The sequence below is a fragment of the Onychostoma macrolepis genome, chromosome 08, assembly GCF_012432095.1.
Source record: "Onychostoma macrolepis isolate SWU-2019 chromosome 08, ASM1243209v1, whole genome shotgun sequence".
In the NCBI taxonomy this organism is placed as follows: Eukaryota; Metazoa; Chordata; class Actinopteri; order Cypriniformes; family Cyprinidae; genus Onychostoma; species Onychostoma macrolepis.
Genome location: NC_081162.1, coordinates 17,014,381 through 17,037,499, shown reverse-complemented (window position 1 = coordinate 17,037,499; position 23,119 = coordinate 17,014,381). Strand labels below are relative to the sequence as shown.

The 23,119-nt window shown below is 35.5% G+C and overlaps 1 protein-coding gene across 2 annotated transcripts; it reads left to right on the top strand.

Annotated features, from left to right (window-relative positions):
• The first annotated feature begins 9,208 nt into the window (after window positions 1-9,208).
• On the top strand, window positions 9,209-22,745 carry LOC131546030 (tumor necrosis factor receptor superfamily member 14-like). Of its 2 annotated transcripts, XM_058785323.1 has the most exons (8): window positions 9,209-11,387; window positions 11,564-12,894; window positions 17,150-17,275; window positions 19,398-19,553; window positions 19,702-19,789; window positions 19,866-20,050; window positions 20,243-20,290; window positions 21,816-21,886. In XM_058785323.1, the coding sequence occupies exons 2-7, from the start codon at window positions 12,768-12,770 to the stop codon at window positions 20,272-20,274; spliced, it is 714 nt and encodes a 237-aa protein (XP_058641306.1). In that variant the 5' UTR covers window positions 9,209-11,387; window positions 11,564-12,767; the 3' UTR covers window positions 20,275-20,290; window positions 21,816-21,886. The 2 variants fall into 2 exon arrangements, with proteins under 2 accessions (XP_058641306.1, XP_058641305.1); XM_058785322.1 differs by lacking the exons at window positions 20,243-20,290; window positions 21,816-21,886 and adding an exon at window positions 22,397-22,745.
• Window positions 22,746-23,119: the final 374 nt, after the last annotated feature.

Sequence of the window (23,119 nt, the reverse complement as noted above, 5' to 3'; positions counted from 1 at the left end):
CTACTAAATGTTCTTTAAAGGTTTCAGATCTTAAGACCTATCATCACCATGTTTGAAGTGAAAACACTTTATGAGTAATAAGTAGTAACCAAACCACAATCTATTCACTCATGCAAATTAAATAAATGTAATTAATTAAAATAACTGTTAACACTATATTTCAGGGTCTATCAACTAGTTGCTTATAAGCATGCATGTTACTAGAATATTACCCATTTATTAGTAGTAAGTAAGCACATATTAATGAATTATTCTACAAGACCTTATTCTACATCCCTAATTCTACCCAATAGCCTACCTAAACTTAACAACTACCTTACTAAGTATTAATAAGCAGAAAACTTGAAATTTATTGAGGGAAAAGTCTTAGTTAATAGTGAACAAGTGTTCCCTTTTGTAAAGTGTTACCAAATAATTTTGATAATTACAGTGACATGAAATGATATGATTATGTATGTATAAATGCTCTTCTTAATATATTAACAACATCTACGTTAAACTCTATTATCAAAAAGAAGCTAATATTTCATGAACTACAAGCATTCTGGACTGTATTAGCAAAACAATTATATAAAATAAGAATCAATTTTTTGAAGAAGTACCATCCTACAAATGCATTTACGTGCATGACAAGTTACGTTAATCTGCCATTCACACTTCCTGATTGTTGCATAGACATTGTTGTGTCACTTTAGTGGACAACATCGAGAAAAAATAAATCTAACAAAATTTTCATCTTTTCTAATTTCATGTTAAACAATCAAAAGAAATGTGTGTATTTTAAATGGTCTTCAGAAGAACTTGATACACTATTTTGACAAAAGTATCGGGACACACCCTTCTAATGAACATGATTTACTATTTCAGTCATTTCCATGAGTACAAATGTGAATGGTAAAGCATATAATTTTAATGTAGAGAATTTTGTTTTTTTAATTTAATAGAAATAGTTTGGACAGGACCCTTTTCTATTCTAACATGAATCATTTCTCAAAAAGTAATGATTGATTCAGTCAGTGCAGAACAACTTGAATAGTCTGCAGAAAGCCACATCCCAGTCCCAGCTGAACACCTCTGGAGTGACTTTAAATGCAAACCTTGAGCCAAAAAATCATCAATGAACAACAATGACTTGTACATACGGGTACAGTCATTTTAGACAATTTTAAAACTGCTGCAACAGAGATGGAAATACAATTATTAAATACATAGATTTCGTTTTCATCTTTGTTGCCAAAATTTCTGTTCTAAAGAAGTGGTGTCCCAATACTTTTTGTCCATATAGTGTATGTACAAGCCATTGGTGTTTAGTGATGAGTCTGTTTCAATGTCTGCGTTTAGAGTCAAACCAGAGGTGTTCAGCTGGATTTATGATGTGGCTTTCTGCGGACCAGTCAAGTTCTTCCTAACTGACTGAATCAATAATTTCTTTTGGAACCTTGCCTTATACACAGAGGCATTGTCATGTTAGAATAGAAAAGGGAACAATCTATTGCTGTAATACTTATGTGGAATATCATTATATGCTTTATCAGTAACATTTGTACACATGGAAATTTCAGAAGAAGTAAAACCTATTCATTAGAAAATGGTATCCCAAATATTTTTGTCCCTATAGTGTAGTTTTGTGAAACAGAATTTCCAGAAGTAAATAAAAAATAAAAATTTGAAAAATGCTTTTGGACCTTGAATGAAGTATTCATTTGAAAATAATTTTGATTCAAGCCATTATGATTACAGAGGTATAAACTGAAAAACCAAATATATCTACTACAGTTCTGAAAAGTGTCAAAAGTGTCTGATTGAGTGCCTGAGCAATGGGGTTAATTTAGATCCTTTTCATCAACTTTGAGAAAACGTTTATGGCTATGGTGTCTGATGTCTTGACAAAGGATCTCTGTAAATATGATATGGTTCTAGTGCTTTGATACAATACATACCTGATGATTCTAGGATTGTTACAGCCATCTCCTTACGCAGCTCTGACAGGAGGTGCTTATTGGAAGGTATGATGATTTCAGATGGTATCTGAAAAGCCTCCACTGTCTCCTTAGCCATCTGTTGGTTACATAAATGTAATAAAATAAACTTGCAAAATGAATTAGACATAGCAGAATAGGAAATTTATATATTACACTATTGAGGTTATGCAAAAATGAGTGTTGTTCCAAGGCTACATTAAATTGTAGTTACCTGCATGACGTAAATGCCACAGCTGTAACCATCTTTCTGTATGTTGTGGGTCAAGACACCTGTTGTCCATTTCACATCCACCCAGTCTGTTTTATTATGAACTATCTGTCGCATCTTGAAGTATTGTCTAAACATATGTGAGAATTGAATATTCTTGCATTTACAATTGGTCAATATGTCACTAAACTATCACCTACGATGTTAAGAATCGTACTTCATATTGTACTGTTTGAGAATTAATAAAACATAATTAATACAATCTCACCAAATCTTGTGTTCAAGGGCTTACAATATTAATTAGCTACTTAATGGAGAAGAGGAGCGAAGTATACTCAGCTTGTCAGAGCTGCTCACACTGTGAACAAAATGTAATCAAAAACCTAAAAATAGGACAGAACACATTTGTTTAGAAAACATTAACAATTTCAAAGTTAAACCTGTATTTAAAATTACGAATAAAATAATTTACCTGCAGGGAATGTGTTCAGACTCTGTGTAGTTGGATTGCTATCGCCATAAAAGCAGTAATGATGTTATTTGACAGTTAAAGATTTGAGGAAAAAAAGGTCCGGTAATAAAAGAACCATTTCAGCATAAAAGTGTTCCCCGGGTTGCATAGGTTCTAAATAGAAACTTCATTACTCCCAGCTCTGTGTGGATTAATTCCCATTTATTTTTATAGCTCTTTTCACAATAAATATTATTTCAAAGCAGCTTAACAGCAAATGCATGAACAGATTTTAATAAGTGTGTACTGGGCTGTGCTGCCATATTCTTTGGTAAATTTGCTTACAAGCAGTAAGGGCCTTGAATCTTTACCAGAAAAAAATTCTGTAGTTCAACAAGGTTAAAGTGTGGCAGGACATGATTTAGAGGGAAAAGTGATTATTATTATTATTATTATTATTATATAATGTTATTATTATTGTTATTAAAATAATTGTGTGTGTGTGTCATGAATTTACCACCAGAGGTCATAATCCCAGACACAGACTCTCACACTACACACTATACCCTGGACTACATTTCCCAGCAGCCATTTCAATAATCACACCATGCACCAATTACACACACACACGCTACAATCAATCAGACATGCTTTATAATCATTGGACTTCCTCTTTCAAACTGCTGAGTATTGTTCTGCGTATAGCGCTCTCCTAGTGTTAGCTGCCTTACTGAGCCATTCTGTGTTTCTGTTTAATCTCCAGTATTGTTCTGCGTTTATAGTTCACCAAGTGATAGCTGTTTTACGGAGTCCTTTCTAGTTTTCCCTGTTTTACGAAGCCCTTTCTAGTTTTCCCTGTCTTAGTTCCTAGTCTCAGTTCTTAATTTAGTCTAGTCTTCTTATTGCCCGTTTCCTGATTCCTGCCTGTGTATAAATTCCTGTGCCTGTTTTGAATTAACAATTGATTTGCCGTTCCTCGCCTGGATTATTGATTGTGTTCTTGGATTACCCCTCTTGTCAAGCCCTCAGGATAACGTTCACTGTCTACTGACTCATGCTTGGTTTGGATTATTCTTGTGTCTCGCATATGCTATACCTGTTTGCTTATGTTTAGACCCGGCCTGTGTTATTGACCACATCTCCCTCTAATAAAACTTGCAAATGGATCTGCACGTCTCTCATCTTGTTGGTCCTGTTACAGTGTGTGTAATGTGTTATACTGGTATTCCCCTAGTTATGGGGTCGAAATGTCCCCACAGATATTAAAATTTTTACTTTTTTTAAATTTTTTTTTGTCCCTATTAGGAAACAAGCATATTAATCATACAGATTTATATTTTCTGAAAATTGTATATTTGGGTAGAAAGGTAGGGTTAATGTAATGTAGTGGGGCATAATATACAGCTTGGAATGTATACCTATGAATATCCCCATAATACCGGTGTGTGTTAAAATCGACTTACACGCAAGACCTTATTTCAAAATAGTATTTTCATTTTTTGTTCAGTAGATCCCAGTGGTATTGTACATATCTGGTGACAATATTGATGATGACTAGGTAGACAAGCGGAGTCGAATCAGAGTATTTCACCACTCAAGTCAGAGTAAAAAATTGGCCAAGTCGGACTCAAATCCAACCAAACAATACTGTTTGTCATTTTAAGCTTGTTTTAACCTTTACAACTGGAAAACGAAATGTCAGTTTAAATTTAACAAAAGAAAATATCTTGCATGTTGTCATTTTGATTTGTAATGTTGCATCATCTCATTCCATTTAATGGAACAAAATGTATAGCTGACTTGATTTATGTAGCCTAAGGACCTGAAATACTGAAATCATTTGGCGTAGTGTTATGGATATGTAATGCAGTAAAGATGATAACTTTCACACCTTACAATGTTCATCAACCAGTCAGATTCAAGATGTAACAGCCCTGTAGTATAATGGCAGTTTATTGCATGTATTTATGTTTTCAAAATGATTAATATTTTGGTCTGTCTTTTGCTTGTCCGAATATACACTATAAAAAAAAGGTGCAATCTAGAACTAAAAGAGGTTCTTTGGCTCGTAATCATAGAGGAACCACTTTTGGTGCTGTATAGACCCAAATCTTAGTGCTTCAGTGGTTCTTCAGCGGTTCTTTGGCATGACTACCAAATACAGAACCTGTTAAGCTCCTGTATGGTTCTTCAGTGGTTCTTTGGGGTGATTAAGGTGCTATATAGCCCCACTGCTGTACAAAGAACCAATGTTGGTCATATTTATCACCATTTTTGTTGAAGAAACAGTGCAATATGGCACCTCTTTTATGGTTATATATAGCACCATTTGACAAAGGTGAAGTTTAGCACCTTTAAAGATACAGTATGGTGCTATATAGCACCAAAAGTGGTTCCCCTATGATTACGAGTCAAGAACCACTTTTGGTGCTATATAGAGTGTATAGATGAGCCACACCTGCATTTCATATATTTATATATTTACCATAGTAAAAAGTTATAGTAATAATTAGTATATATATGTATATATATATATATATATATATATATGACATAATAATTTTTTTTTTTTCACTCTGTGGACATGGACCCCAGGGCTGAACATTGTTTTTAGGCTTTTGAGGGAGGCACATATCTATGCAAAACTCAAATTATTCTTATTAGTTTCTAAAGTGACTAAAGTGATTCAGATAAAAGCAGTGAGTGATTTTCTAATTTTATTGTTTGATTGATGTTATCAATCAAAAAAAAAAAAAAAAAAAGGCATCTGGTCAGTGATGTAACTATTTTGTGAGTCCCAAAGCCAAACGCTTTCAAACGCTCAAGTCTGAATGAAAATGCATCCGAGTGCATGACAACTCCTAGTCCACTCAATGTTTTATTAGAATTCTACTAAATATACTAAGTAATACAATCAAATTGTCACATTTATTTTTTTAAGAGAAAAAGACAGGTTGTTGTTTATCAATAGTTCCCCCCTCTATTAATTGATACTTTGAGATCTTACCAAAAAATATTAACTTTGGACCTGCAGTTCTTCATTTCTACCAGCAGTGGGAAAAACAGAGGTTATGAAAAATGTCCACTGTGCCCCTGTATTGATTGCCACTGGTCGCATGTCTCTATCTTCCTGCTGACGAAAGTTATTACAAAAAGAAGGTTAATTTTGGACATGCAATTCTCTTTTCTACCAGTAGGGGTAAAACAGAAGGTTGTGAAAGATGTCCACTGTCCCCCTCTGTTGATTGACACTATTCTCATGTCTCTATCTTTATGCTGACCAAAGTTATTACAAAAAGAATGTTAATTTTGACATGCAATTCCCTAATCAGCCACTAAGGGTGAAATGGAAGGTTGTGAAAGATGTCCACTGTCCCCCTCTATTGATTGACACTGTTCTCATGTCTCTATCTTCCTGCTGACGAAAGTTATTGAAAAAAGAATGTTAATTTTGGACATGCAATTCTCTTTTCTACCAGTAGGGGTAAAACAGAAGGTTGTGAAAGATGTCCACTGTCCCCCTCTGTTGATTGACACTATTCTCATGTCTCTATCTTTATGCTGACCAAAGTTATTACAAAAAGAATGTTAATTTTGGACATGCAATTCCGTAAAATGTGAAAAATGTCCACTGCCCCCCTCTATTGATTGATACTGGTCTCATGTCTATAGGCCCTTTAACTACGAAGCTATTACAAAAACAAGGCCCACTGAGCTATAGCAAAAAACGAAGAAAACTTGCACTTTCCCCACGGTCCCTTACTGAAAGCTCCGCTGAGAGCGAGCTCTCCCGGCTTAATGCACATTGCGCGGCTTGTGCGGGACAGTGCTTATTATAAGCAGGGGCGGCTGATCTATTATGGGCGCTGGGGCGCCGCCCCTCCTACCAAGTAAAAAAAAAAAAAAAAAAAAATTAATAAGTTTGAAAAAAACTTACGTGTTTTTCACACTAGAATGAGTTTTCAAACTCCGTTTGAAAGAAGACCACTGGCTGAAAAACAAAAGATAAAAGAAATGGGACCGGTGTTGTGTAATATTCAGTTCCTGTGAAAAACTGTTCCAGTGGGTGGAGTTAATGTGAATAGTCATTAGTTCCCCTGTTGTGGGCGTGTCCTTGAAACAACGCGCAAACGAATGGAACTGAAAATATTAGTGCATGCTCCTCAAATCGCTACGTGTTTAATGGATTATTTAGAAAAGGTAATCAAGTATCAATGTTCAGCATTGAAGCATTAACTGCAACAGTGTCAAAATAATGCATAGTTTTTGTAATAATATGATAAATCGTCTATAAGCTGTTTTGCCTGATTGATTACAGGAATGCAGCAAAACAAACAATAAGTGAATAACTTATGCTAACCTAGGCTAATATAGTTTTTCATTTGGTTTGGTTTTAATTATTTCATTTATTTATTTGAATAGATTAGCCTACATAGTTGTCATTGGTGACTACTGCAGTGTGCATACAACAATGCCTGAAACAAACCTCTAGAAATGTATATACACCTCTAGGTCAGCCGCTACTCCAAGAATATTATTTTTAAATTTGGATAAGAAATCATACATATGTCACCATCAATAGTGTCATAATATGGCCTTGATTTGCTTTTGTGATGTTTCCACATATATTCATCATCATGTAAAGTCACTGTCTTGTTTCAGACTGGATGTGGAGTTTAAGTCACTCGTAGCTGACCATTGTGTGAACTGAACATACATGGAGCCTGTTTTCATTGAGTGCCAAGGCCATGTTTTAATATTTATCTCAGACACCAGACACTGACTTAATTTTGCATTGCTTCATTCCACATACACATACTTTCACATAATTTCCCTTGTTTTTCAATTTGAGTTGTATTCAAATACTTCTGCACTTGTCATAGTAACATTTAATGTATGTAACTAATATTTATATACTCTACAACATAATGTTTTGAGTAGCATTTTATATAAACAGTCAAAATAAAACACTTACTAAAAAAGATAACGCTATTTGTTAACCTACATGTCATGTTAAAATTAACCCATATCAGAGAACTGTCAACATGAAAGTGTTAAAATTATTGAAGTACTAACTTTAAATTAATCTCAGAAAATATTAATCTCAGGAGGAGATAGGAGAACAGAGTTTGGCTGACAAAAACATTTGGGTTTCATTGTTGTAAATTTTCAAATGTTAAACATGATTGTGTATATCTGCACTATCATGTGTGTTGCACTATCCGTACTTTCTTCTTGGAAGATCCTGCCGCCAAGTCAGATTCCTTGTGTGTGTAAACATACTTGGTAATAAAGCTCTTTCTGACTTCTGAACACAACACTAGGATCATGAAATTGTGGATGTTTTCACACACCATTTTTAAACATATGACATGAAAAGATTGTTTGATTGATTGCAACATATGGTCAAAGAACAGACACAATGTATGATTATACAGTATATGATATTTATTATTATAATATTATTGGTAGTTATTTCTCAGATTATCTAAACTGTTAAGCAATGCTCTGTATTTGATTGTTAACTAAATACAATTAAGGAAAACATGACATGCTTTTTAGGTCCATTTTAAAGGGACAATTCATTCAAAAATAAAAATGTTGTTTCAATGTTGTATGACTCATTCTTCTGTCAAAGATACTTTGTTCACACTGGTTTCAAACAGGTGAGTAAATGATGGCACAGTTTTCATTTTTGGGTGGACGTATACCTTTATATTATAATTTATTATAGGCTACTTGGAGATTTGTGATTCCCAAACAGGTGTATGTGCAAAGATTTTGATTTGTTTTTAACTTAAAATAAAAGAAAATAATAATAGAATAAAATATGTGACAGATAGAAGTAAATGTGCATTTATCTTTGTGACTTTTTAATTTACATGATACATGATATAATATGAGAAAAGGAATATTTGTAGTTTGGTGTTGATAAAGATACTGGGCTGTGGAGGCTGGGAAATACTGGCTATTAAAAATAAAAAAAGAAGATGATGATGATAGAAAGAAAGAATGACACAGGATACTCACACGAGACTAGCTTATATACATTTGGCCACAGATACATTTGTAGTGGTTTGTTTCAGGCATTGTTGTAGCTACACACTGCAGTATAGTCTCCAATGACAACTGGGTAGGTTAATCTATTAAAAAATAAATTAATTAATAAATTAAAGCCCCACAAATGAAATATATAAAAGCTACACATCAAACAACAACAACAAAAAAAAAAAACTATATTAGCCTAGGTTAGCATAAGTTATTCACTTATTGTTTGTTTTGCTGCATTCCTGTAATCAATCAGGCAAAACAGCTTATAGACGATTTATCATATTATTACAAAAACTATGCATTATTTTGACACTGTTGCAGTTAATGCTTTAATGCTGAACATTGATACTTGATTACCTTTTCTAAATAATCCATTAAACACGTAGCGATTTGAGGAGCATGCACTAATATTTTCAGTTCCATTCGTTTGCGCGTTGTTTCAAGGACACGCCCACAAAAGGGGAACTAATGACTATTCACATTAACTCCACCCACTGGAACAGTTTTTCACAGGAACTGAATATTACACAACACCGGATCAGCCACAAATTAACATCAGACAGCAGGTGAAAGACAAGGAAGCGTCTTATACTAGAGGCTTTTCGCGGACATGGTACACTAGGAAGCCGTGGCTAACCGGCTGCGGAGTAACTAACTCGCTGTTTTGCTTCCCTTGTTTGCTTTTTAAAACTGCTGCGACCGATCGAGCCTGGTGTGAAAACGGTGTTCAGGACATGAAACATTTTTCGGAAAAAATAAAAAAACACGAACACACAAAGATGCATATGGACAACTGCCTGAAATTTGCGTTGCTGGGGAAGGCTAACATTGCTACTCAGTTGGATGATGGCCATCGACTTTGTATAAGAAGGCACAATGAGGAAGTGGACAAGAATCGATATATTCTTTCTAAACTGATGAATCTCAAATTGGCACATCTTTCTGTCTTTGAAAGAACAATATTTGAAATCTACAAGGACATTCTAAATTCATACTTTAATAATTAAATTAGATGCTATTTGTTTTTAAATCGTTACTTTGGTGTTAATGTAATAAATAAACAGCAGAAATTGTTCAATTGTTAAAATAAAAATTTTAAAACCACATTGTCCTTCAGCCCCCCCTACTTTTTCCATCACCAGCCGCCACTGTTATATAGAGCGAAAATACTGAAAAAGAAGGCTGTGAAACATGATCAGCTTTGCCTTTTGTCGGTCACGCCATTTAGACTTTTTTAGGGCAAGTCGTTTTGAAGTTATTGGCGTTTATCGCTGAATGTGTCACGAATATTGAAAACAAAACAAACTTAACCCCGCTAAAACATTATTGTGATCTGGCAGTAAACACTGGGCTTGGTCTATCTGACGCCATATCAGGAATACAAACTGAAACAACGCCGCTATATTTTGAGGCAACCAACTTCTGTGACTAATGTTTTCTGAAAGTAGAAGAAGTGGTATTAGCCCTTTCTGCTGGTAAGTGGTTTTAAAGTTTTATTATTGAGGAAAACGCGTGACCTGCAGGCTTAAACTCCAAATTAGCACATCACGACGAAAAAAAAAAGTCCGGATTTTGAAGGCAGCTGAAAAATATCGACCAATAGGCTATAGCCTAACTGTGTTTTGTCTTTGAATCACTATGATACTATTATAGCCTATGATCGTACTATTTCTTGAAATCCTTCATTTTGATTTAACTAAAGTGAAAGTGATTTTACCCATCTCCTCCACCCACGTAGATTTCAGTTAGGCTGATCCAGTTTAGCTGTTTTCATAAAGTATGATTATTATTTTACCGACTGTTGCATAGCTACTTAATAAACTGGTGTTTCTTCAACTCTGAGCACTTTGTATCTAAACGAACAGTATTTATGTTTTTTTCATATAGGCCTACAGTCAAACCAAAAATGATTAAGGCACCAGATATAATTTTTGATATTTTTTACTAGTGGATGCATTATGTAAGGATAGCAAAATAAAGTGAACTGTGACATATTATACCAAAAAATTCGTCATACAGTGGAGTACCAGTAAAATTGATAAAAATTTGGGATCAAAAATTATTCAGAAACTCTGACCTGACCATGTTTTACTTAAGTGTTTTTTTTCTTTAATTGCTAATGCGATCTTTTTGCACCACAGACTGAACAAAATTAAGCATTGCTTGGTAATTGGTTGACCTAAATTGGTATTATTTAATTGTGTACTTAAATTTAAAAGCTGAATAATTTTTGGTTGATTGTAATCCATTACACACATTTCTATCAAAGTTATCTGATATTATCAAGATGAATTTGTTCTGACACCGTTTAACTCTGAGTTCTTGTCATATTTTATTACCATTTTCTAAACTATAGTGAATAAACTGATAATGTGAGAAATGTTGAAGGTGTCTGAATAAATTTTGGTTTGACTGTATTTTATTATTATTATTATTTATTATTATTATTTTACCTTTTGAAAAAGATGATTAGTCCAAAAAATACTTTGCTTTTCTGGAGCTCAACCATCCAACTACACTATCAACAGGTACTTGATATCCTCCTTAAAATGTTTATAAATTTTAACCATAAAAATGTAACTGGTTTCCTACCAATTATGCACTTTTTATTTTTCAGTTTAACAAAACATGTGTGAACATCTCTGCCCAGCTTAGTTGAGGATGACCTACTTCTCTCCTGTTCTGAGAAGAGCAGGTAAGCGACAAGCATATTAATCCATATTTTTATCAAGTTTTAATTTTTACTTGGGTTTATGCGTAAACGTGCACTTACCTTATATCACCTTTTCTTTTTAACATTGTCAAGGGCTCACAAACTGTATTGCTTTTGCTTCTATGAAAGAGACTCACTGTCTAAACTCATTTACACAGACAGATGCTGTCAAATCCCACAACCTCATCATCTGCAGAGAGAAACTGCCATTCAGTTACACCAAAACACATAATGATGGATGTAAAAACATTGTCAGGACATTACACTGGAACTTGGCCTTCATTACATTTATTTTGTGTGTTATTTTTTGTTTATTCATGTTCAGTGTCAATTATCATGTATTAATGTATTCACATTCAGCTAATAACTGTTTTAGAGCAATGTCATTTTAAGTACAATTTCCCATGTCAATTAAAAAATTAAAGTACACAAATTCTTGTCCAGTTTGCTTTATATAAACCCTAATAGATGCTACAAAGTATTATAGAGCAATGTAATATATTAATGACTATAAAGTATTAATAAAAAGGTTCTTTATAACACTTTTAAGCTTCTACATAGCACTTTCATTGCACATATGCATGATTCATTATGGAAGCTTTTGAAATTAGCATGAAACAGTCATCCATTTTATTCTCCAAAATAATGTCATTTTCGCAACCATCATTTCTGTTGTAGAATGCAATATGCTTTTGATATATTTAGTCAAAATGACAGTGTGTTTGAAATGTTTGGAATATTTTAGAGAAAATTATTAAAATTACAGAATTACCTTGTGATATATGACTGTTTATTGTTGGACATTGCTAGTAGACAAATAAGTAAATCTGTGAGAGGGTGAAACTAGTATATTTTTCCTGAATATCCACAAGCATAAAAATTTCAGAAAAATGGTCAATTGGAAGAACTCTACCGTAAATTATTGTAGCAACATTTTAGGATTTATAACCTTTACAGTTTCATAAAATTTACAGTAAACATATTTTTTCATTAAACAATTAACAGGTGTTTATAGTATAATTTATAGTCTTTTGCTGCTGAAATTGTGAATAATTTTCTACAGTGTAGAAAGGAGGTTTACAATGAGCTTATCCTTTTTCTGCTTTTTCTGTTTCAGTTTGTTTTCCAAAGAATGCATATGTCTGCAAGAAGCTTGTGGAAACACGACCTGTACAAGAACTGAGTCTTGAAGAATCTTGAACTACTCTCGCCTTGTTTTACGACATCCCTCCATACTGTTTACTGTTAAGGCACACATCACCCAACATCACAGCATGTGAAGCTTCTGAAAGTTGTGCTTCAGCATAGTACTAATGACATCCAAGAAATGTTATATTAACTGAATAGATCTAGACTGTGACTATGTTCGCTTTAAGAATCATTATTCTTATTACACTTATTGTTCCTCTTAATTATGACCTTTGTTCTTGTCAATGTGCTCATGCTGAATATGAGATACACAAGCAATGCTGCCCAATGTGTGCCCCTGGTAAGACTGCAAGTTATAACATTATATAGTGCTTAACTTTATTAATGTATTTTTTTTATCTTTATATGTTTATTTATTTGTTTATTTATTTACAGAATTAGAAGTTTGTTGTTTTCTGCTTTTTTGTTCCATATATATATATATATATATATATATACAGTCATGTAAAAAACTTAGCACACCCTATTGAATTCCATGGTTTTCTGTATCAGAGTCAGGACATAATAAAAAAGTATCTGGTCCTTGGCAGGTCTTAAAATTTGGAAAATAAAACCTCAGATGAACAACATCACATTACATATCACACTGTGTTATTATTTAATTAACAAAAATTAAGCCAAAATGGAAAAAAAAACATGTGACACAAATTTAGGACACCCTATGATTCAATTACCTGTAGATGCACTTTTAGCAGCAATAACTTGAATTAATAATTTTCTGTATGACTTTATCAGTCCCACTCTTCTTTACAACGTTGCTCCAGTTTATTGATGTTTGTGGGTATTTGTTTATGCACAGCTTTCACCACAGCATTTCAGTCAGGATGAGCTCTGGACTTTGACTGGACTATTGTAACCCCTTGATTCTTATTTTCGTGGCGTTGTGCATTATGGCCAAACATCTCCACCTTGGTCTCATCTGTTCAAAGGACATTTTTATGGAAGTCTTATGGTTTGTTTAGATGCAACTTTGCAACCTAAAATGTGCTGCCATACTTTTTTAGATAGAAGAGGCTTTTTTTCTGGCAAGCCTTCCAAACATGCCATACTTGTCCCATATTCTTGTAATTTTACTGTCATGAACTTTATCATTTCACATGTTAGCTGAGGCCCAAAGAGTCTCCGCTGTAGTTCTTGGGTTGTCTGCCATTTGAGCGTACACAGTCTGATCTTGGGTCCACTCCTGGGAGGATTGATGTCTGTTTTGAATGTCTTCTACTTGTGAATAATCTTCCTCACTGTAGAATGATGGGCTTCAAATTGTTTGGAAATGGCCGTGTCACTCTTCTCAGATTGATGGTAGTAACAATTGCTTCTTTAAGATTATTGCTGATGTCTTACCTCCTTGACATTGTGTTGACACACACCTGAAGGCTCCAGACCAGCAAACTGCCAAAACCTCTGCTTTTATTGAGGTGCTCACACTTGCTGATGATCATTTAATCAAAGGCATTTGATTTGCAGAGCCTGACTGCTACTTACCCTCTTAATTCCTATGTTAATAGTAAGGGTGTCCTAACTTTGTCACAAATGTTTTTTGCATTTTGGCTTTATTTTTGTTAAATAAATAATGGCATGGTGCAATGTGTTGTTGTGAGGTTTTATTTTCCAAATTGTAAGACCTGCCAAGGGCCAGATATTTTTTTTTTTATTATGTCCTGATACGGAAAACCATGGAATTCAAGAGGGTGTCCTAAATTTTTCACATGACTGTATACAGTTGCATCTCAAAATATGTGAATATCGTGAAAAAAAGTTTTTTTGTAACTTGTTTCAAAAAGTGAAATTTTCATATATTCTATATTCATTACAAGTAAAACATTTTGATTTTGATGATTAGAGCTTACAGCTCACGAAAGTCAAAAATCCAGTATCTCAAAATATTAGAATATTTACATTTGAGACAAGAAACAGTCGATCCAACAATACAGACGAGCTGAAGGCTCAATAGTGCCTCAGCAGTGCCACAGGCTGATCGCTTCCATGCAACTCCTCACTGATGCTGTCATTTGTGCTAAAGGAGCCCCGACCAAGTATTGAGTGCATAAATTAACATACTTTAAAGAACTGCAAATCCTTTTTTTGATTGATCTTAGGAAATATTCTAATATTTTGAGATACCGGATTTTTGACTTTCATGAGCTGTAAGCTCTAATCATCAAAATTAAAACAAAAACAAAAACTTTTGAAAGGTTTTACTTTACATGTAATGAATCTAGAATATATGAAAGTTTCACTTTTTGAATTAAGTTCCAAAAAATTTATTTTTTTGAGATGCACCTGTACAGCAAGTAAAATAAGTATTGAACACGTCACCATTTTTCTCAGTAAATATATTTCTAAAGGTGCTGTTGACATGAAATTTTCACCAGATGTCGGTAACAACCCAAGTAATCCACACATACAAAGAAAACAAAACAAATAAGTTCAGAAATTAAGTTCTGTGTAATCAAATGGAATGACCCAGGGAAGAGGTATTGAACATGCTTACTGAAATTTATTTAATACTTTGTACAAAAGCCTTTGTTGGTAATGACAGCTTCAAGACACCTCCTGTATGGAGAAATTAGTCACATGCATTGTTCAGGTGTGATTTTGGCCCATTCTTCCACACAAACAGTCTTTAAATCTTGAAGGTTCCATGGGCCTCTTCTATGAACTCTGATCTGTGGTTCTTTCCATAGATTTCCTATTGGATTCAAGTCAGGTGATTGGCTGGCCATTCTAGCAGCTTTATTGTCTTTTTCTGAAACCAATTGAGAGTTTCCTTGGCTGTGTGTTTTGGTTCATTGTCTTGCTGAAATGTCCACCCTTGTTTCATCTTCATCATCCTGGTAGATGGCAGCAGATTTTTATCAAGAATGTCTTGGTACATTTTTCCATTCATCCTTCCTTCAATTATATGAATTTTGCCAGTGCCACACCATGATGTTTTTGGGGTGATGTGCAGTGCCATTTGACCTCCAAACATGGTGTGTATTATGGCATCCAAAGAGTTTAGTTTTGGTCTCATCTGACCAGACTATATAGTATTTCACAGGCTTGTCTAAATGTTGTGCAGCAAACTTTAAACGAGCTTCAACATGCTTTTTCTTCAGTAATGGAGTCTTGCATGGTGAGCGTTTATACAGGCCAAGGCGGTTGAGTGCATTATTTATTGTTTTCTTTGATGTACCTGCTAATTCCAGCTCTTTCTGAAGCTCTCCACAAGTGGTCCTTGGCTCTTAGACAACTCTTCTGATAATTCTTTTCACTCCTCTGTCAGAAATCTTGTGAGGAGCACCTGGTTGTGGCTGGTTTATGGTGAAATAATGTTCTTTCCACATCCAAATTATGGCCCCAACAGTGCTCACTGGAACATTCAGACGTATAGAAATCCTTCTGTAACCAATGCCATCAGTATGTTTTGCAACAATAAGGTTGTGAAGGTCTTGAGGGAATTCTTTGTTTTTACCCATCATGAAATGTGTCTTGTGTGACATGTTAGTAATGAGACACCTTTTTATAGGCCATCAGTTGAGACTGAACCAGCTAATATTAATTTCCAATGACAATGAGCAGGATTGCTTTCTAATTACTGATAGATTTCAGCTGGTGTCTTGGCTTTCCATGCCTTTCTTCACCTCCCTTTCTTCATCTGTTCAATACATTTTCCCTATGTCATTCCACTTTATTACACAGAACTTAATTTCTAAACTTATTTGTTTTGTTTTCTTTGTATATATGGATTACTTTGGTTGTTACCGACATCTGGTGAAAAATTTCATGTCAACAGCACCATTTGTCAGTCCTGTGTTCCTGTCTTGGTGTGTTTTTCTGTCTCATGTGTTCCCCATGACCTAGTTTTCCCTCTTGTATGCCCATATTTGGTTCTGTTCCTGTTCTTGTCCTCATTGTATCATTATTAGTTCATTAGTCTCCATCTGTGTTTATTTAATTATCTCGTTTAGTTTGAGTATTTAAGCCCTGTGTCTAGCATCCCGTATTATACGTTGATGTTGTGCTTCTTGTGTGTCTCTGCCTGCCTTGTGTTACCCCATTTTGGAAGATTAAAGAATGTTTACTTTGAGTTTATCCTACTTCTCCTTGTTCTTCGTTTTGCCACAGTGGGCAACAGTGACACCTTTAGAAATATATTTACTAAGAAAAAAGGTGACGTCTTCAATACTTATTTTACTCGTTGTGTATGTATATATATATATTTATATATATATATATATATATATATACACATACACAGTAGTCAACATTTGAAGTGGATTAAAAAAAGGTAATCAAAGTAGTCCTAAGACAAGAACGCTTTTAGGTTTTAGGACAACTTTGATGAAAGGTTTTGATCCACTTCAAATGTTGACTAGTGTATGCACACAAATTATAAATGTCTTTTCTTTTTCTTAATTAATTACTAATTAATTATCTGAAATTATAAAGGGCTTTTCTAAATACTCTGATATTTTGATACTTTTCCCCCAAAATGGTAAAAATATTCAATATTGTTAGAAATCTACAACAAATTTTATGTGCTGCCTATTCAGGAAACCGTGTTCATTGGCACTGCACAGATGACACCAGCACAACTTGTGTTCCATGCCCTTCATTAACTTTCATTGATGAACCAAATGGCCTCATGGAATGCTTTCCCTGTACTGTATGTGATGCAAGTGAGTGTTTCCATTTCCACTTGATATATGTTCATCTGAAAATGTAAGATTGATGTTGAAAAATGTCACAGGTTGCACATGTAACCATGGTTCCTGAGAAGGGAACAAGACACTACATCCTCTAGCGGTCGCTGTGGGGAACGCCTTCAGCATGGTGTCTGAAGTACATGTCTAAACACAACAATAACATTGGCCGGCGACAGCCTATGACTTCACTACCGGCGCAACCATAGTATAAAAGGGTGCTGGGAGAATGCGTTATCTGCTACATACCCAAAATAACTTACCTGATAAGGGCTGATATGACAAAAAGATGTCCAGTGCAAAGGGATTTGTAATGTACCGAAAATAAACACCTTCCACTGGACCAGAGAAGGAGATTTCCTATAGAATCCTCTCTCCAGATCCCATGAGCTGGACAGCCATCACTGGCTGTACCCCAGTCCAAGCGGGAAGTGTTTGTCATTGGTATCAATGACAATACACACCTAGAGTGGGACCCAAGGTGAGGAACCAGGGTCTGAGGCGCATAGAACAAGGGTACGATGTTCACAGCCAGTAAACCTTACCATATATATGGATATTAGAAAGTGCACAAGATGCTCAGCTTGTGCGCTTGGCATAAACATGGATTTTAGAAAGGGCACGGAGCACTCAGTGCCATGAAGGTAGTGCGTCAGGGAGGCCAAAAGGAGGCCTAGCAACCTGGCATGACTGCATCAGAGACCTCTAGGGAGCGGAGTACTCGACTCTCAGTACAAAAGGAGAACTCACATTCTTGGCCTGGGAGCGGCATGCTCATAGGCGATCCTTCTGAAGAGAGAGGAACACTGCCAAGCACAACCATAAGGGCAGACCATCAGGGAGGCCAAAGAAGGCCTATCAACCTGGTATGACTGCCTCACAGAGCTCAAAGGAGCAGAGTACTTGACTCACAGGTTGAGAGGAGAACTCATATGCTCAATCTCATACCTCAGTAAGGGGAGGGGGATCCCACACAGCAAGGCTGGGAAAGAGCCTGTTGAAAGCACAGCTAGAGGAGGAGAACCTAATTGGGAAGGTCTAGTAGACCACAAAACCCAACACAACCAGAGTGAAGCGGATGACGTATTCTCCCGGTGCCCTTTTATACTATAGTCGTGCTGGTACTGACGTCACAGGCTGTCGCCTTCCAATGTTATTGTTGTGTTTAGGCATGTGCTTCAAACACAGGTCATGTGAAGGTCAATGCGACCGCTAGAGGATGCAGTTCAAGTTTCCTCGAAAGGGAATCATGTCTGTTTATTCAAGTGATTTAAGATCTGAACAGTTGCAAACTAGTTGCTCCAGGAAACTGTTGCTAAAAAGAATATAGTGTAAGTGGCTTCAGATGTAACTGCGAAAGTATCTTCTAAAGCCTCGTTCAGACTGTCAGCCCAGATCTGATTTTGTGCATATCTGGATGGAATCTGATTTGAATAACTGACTGTCCACACAGTGTATCGCAACTGTTCATATTCGATTTGTGTGTCCAAAAGCGCTCTTTCGTTTTACGGAATGTGCGTTGGTTTCTATGACAATGCCGTTGCATTGTTGACTGCAACAATGCTAAAAACAACAATAACAGCAATACAGATTGCAATACAGATGTTAGCTTACGATAGGACAACATGTTGCTATCACGCTGGATAATATTTAGTCTTATGAGGCAGCGGCAGAAACGCGGGAAGCTGGAATGTGCGACTTTATTCTGTGCTGCTGTCTCTACTGGTTTCAAAACTCAAAGAGGTGCGTATACTAGCAGTTTATTGTCTTTTTCCGCTTGACTTACAGTTCACAACAACACAAGCTTGTTTTTGCAACAACGTTTATTATGTTTTCTACAAAAACATCTGACGTGTTTACGTTTTACATGGTGTGAAAACGTGAAAAAGCTATGATAAATCCGATCTGACCGGTCAGACTGATACGGATTTCCAGGAATGTGATTTGAATAGGATTCCAAACCACATATGAATGTAGCTCGAAACGGATTTGCAAAAATCGGATTCCATGTAGATTTCCACAAAAATCGGATTTGGGCTGACAGTATGAACGAGGCGTAAAAGACAAGTATTGCAACGCATAATATTTTTTATCCTAGGCCGTGGTTTAAGAGTGAATAAAGTATGCACTCAGTCATCAGATACTGTTTGTGGGCCACTAGAGAGATTCTACTGCATCGAAAAAAAGAAAGGCAGCTGTACTTTAGCTGTGCAACATTCGGAATGTAGCCCTGGACAATATATCAAACAAGCAGGTAAATGATAAAAAAAAAAATACTGTTATATAAACATACACGAAACATTGTTTATTGTTATCTGTGCTGCATTAAATGTAATAGAAAAGGGAAGAAATGAATAGACAAACACAACAGAGACAGTTTAGTTTGCTGACTGTCTCTGCAGGTACTGGCTCCACAGATACTGTATGTGCTGACTGTACAGGTGACACATATTCAAACGGATCTTTCTCCTCCTGTTTACTACACACAAAGTAAGTGCTCACTTATGCTGTTTATGTGTACTGTTGGTCATTTTTCAACAAATCTGATCCTGTATATTATTCACAGATGTGAGGCCCTGGGACTTACTGAAACAAATCCAGGAACACATTCATCTGACACCAAATGTGGAAATCCCTCTACAGCTGTAGCAATAATTGCCCCTAGTGTTATAGTTACTTTAATATTAATTCTAGTAATAATTGTTTTCATAATTAAACATATTCGGAAGAAGAAGCAATCAAAAAGTTCAGGTAAGTGTTATTCAGTTATTTTTGTAGTATGAGATCTATAGTTGTTTTTTATTTTCTGTGAAAATTCAACAATCAATTCAGGCTGGGACACTTTGATAATCATTCTTATACACTGTATATTGCTACACTTAAAAATGATGGTGCTGTAGAGAGGATTTTACACAGATTTATTATTATCAATCTTGATTACAGTTGTGCTGCTTAATACTTTTGTGATAAAGTAGCATTCAGAGGTTTGGGGTAAGTAAGATTAAAAAGAAAAGACAAAAAAATATATATATACAGTGAGGAAAATAAGTATTTGAACACCCTGCTATTTTGCAAGTTCTCCCACTTAGAAATCATGGAGGGGTCTGAAATTGTCATCGTAGGTGCATGTCCACTGTGAGAGACATAATCTAAAAAAAAAAAATCCAGAAATCACAATGTATGATTTTTTTAACTATTTATTTGTATGATACAGCTGCAAATAAGTATTTGAACACCTGAGAAAATCAATGTTAATATTTGGTACAGTAGCCTTTGTTTGCAGTTACAGAGGTCAAACGTTTCCTGTAGTTTTTCACCAGGTTTGCACACACTGCAGGAGGGATTTTGGCCCACTCCTCCACACAGATCTTCTCTAGATCAGTCAGGTTTCTGGCCTGTCGCTGAGAAACACGGAGTTTAAGCTCCCTCCAAAGATTCTCTATTGGGTTTAGGTCTGGAGACTGGCTAGGCCACGCCAGAACCTTGATATGCTTCTTACAGAGCCACTCCTTGGTTATCCTGGCTGTGTGCTTCGGGTCATTGTCATGTTGGAAGACCCAGCCTCGACCCATCTTCAATGCTCTAACTGAGGGAAGGAGGTTGTTCCCCAAAATCTGGCAATACATGGCCCCGGTCATCCTCTCCTTAATACAGTGCAGTCGCCCTGTCCCATGTGCAGAAAAACACCCCAAAGCATGATGCTACCACCCCATGCTTCACAGTAGGGATGGTGTTCTTGGGATGGTACTCATCATTCTTCTTCCTCCAAACACGTTTAGTGGAATTATGACCAAAAAGTTCTATTTTGGTCTCATCTGACCACATGACTTTCTCCCATGACTCCTCTGGATCATCCAAATGGTCATTGGCAAACTTAAGTCGGGCCTGGACATGTGCTGGTTTAAGCAGGGGAACCTTCCGTGCCATGCATGATTTCAAACCATGACGTCTTAGTGTATTACCAACAGTAACCTTGGAAACGGTGGTCCCAGCTCTTTTCAGGTCATTGACCAGCTCCTCCCGTGTAGTTCTGGGCTGACTTCTCACCTTTCTTAGGATCATTGAGACCCCACGAGGTGAGATCTTGCATGGAGCCCCAGTCCGAGGGAGATTGACAGTCATGTTTAGCTTCTTCCATTTTCTAATGATTGCTCCAACAGTGGACCTTTTTCACCAAGCTGCTTGGCAATTTCCCGTAGCCCTTTCCAGCCTTGTGGAGGTGTACAATTTTGTCTCTAGTGTCTTTGGACAGCTCTTTGGTCTTGGCCATGTTAGTAGTTGGATTCTTACTGATTGTATGGGGTGGACAGGTGTCTTTATGCAGCTAACGACCTCAAACAGGTGCATCTAATTTAGGATAATAAATGGAGTGGAGGTGGACATTTTAAAGGCAGACTAACAGGTCTTTGAGGGTCAGAATTCTAGCTGATAGACAGGTGTTCAAATACTTATTTGCAGCTGTATCATACAAATAAATAGTTAAAAATCATACATTGTGATTTCTGATTTTTTTTAGATTATGTCTCTCACAGTGGACATGCACCTACGATGACAATTTCAGACCCCTCCATGATTTCTAAGTGGGAGAACTTGCAAAATAGCAGGGTGTTCAAATACTTATTTTCCTCACTGTATATATATATATTTCTGTTTCAAATCAATGCCATTCATTTAAATTTTTCTATACATCAAAGAAACCTGAAGTAATCATCAGGGTTTCCACAAAAATATTAAGCAGCAAAAACTGTCAACCATGATAATAATACAAATCTTTAATAATGTCATATTAGAATGATTTATGAAGGGTCTTGTGACACAGAAGACTGGAGTAATGGCTGCTGAAAATTCAGCTTTGCCATCACATGAATAATATTGTAAAATACAATAAAATATAAAACAGTTATTTTAAATTGTAATAACATTTTACTGTATTAAAGTTTTTACTGTGTTTTGAGCAAATAAAATCAGTTTTGGTAAGCATAAAAGATGCATTTCTAAAACATAAAAAAAATCATAATTATTACAAACATTTGACTAGTTTATTGTTAGTTACATTAATTTAATACTTTTACTGTTCTCTCTCTTCTGTTCATACAGGGATACAGGTATGTTCAACTTTTTACATGAAAGAGAAGGTAAAACAAAGTTTGTTTACTATGTTTTAAAAATGTCTGTTTTTGTTCAAAAGGAAACAGGAAATGGTTTACATGAAAACAACAGTTCAGAAGGTAAGTATATCATATAGACAAAGGCATGCAAGACGCATTGATTATCAATTCAGCTTATATACATGATGAGAAACTTCAAAAACACAATATTAGATTTTAATTATGTGAATTATATAATATTTTGCTCTTCTATGGTTTGACTGTGACAAATTAATGCAAAACATTATTTGTGCTTCTGCAAGCTGAAAAGTAATGCTTCACTGTTTTTTCAGTTGTTGGTGGCAGGAAAATTGTTGAACTATTTGAAACAAAAGAACAAGTCCTGACAACCTGCGAATGACTACAGTTTCTACACTGCTCAGACATTTCACTACATATACTGAAGGAGGTATCATGCCTGAAATGTAGCAGTTTGAGCCACAGTCATTGAAACAAAAGTCAAACAGCATCAAATGATTTTGCCATCTTCTATTAATCAATTACTAATGAAATAGTGTGTGTCAAGCCTCAAATAAAATAATAATACTAATAGTGAATGTAACAACAACATGTAATATGCTGGCTCAAGTACATGAGCCAGCATATTACAACTACATTATCACTTTCTATAAGACATTTGTATACAGAAACAGTATTTTGTTGTTTTTTGCAC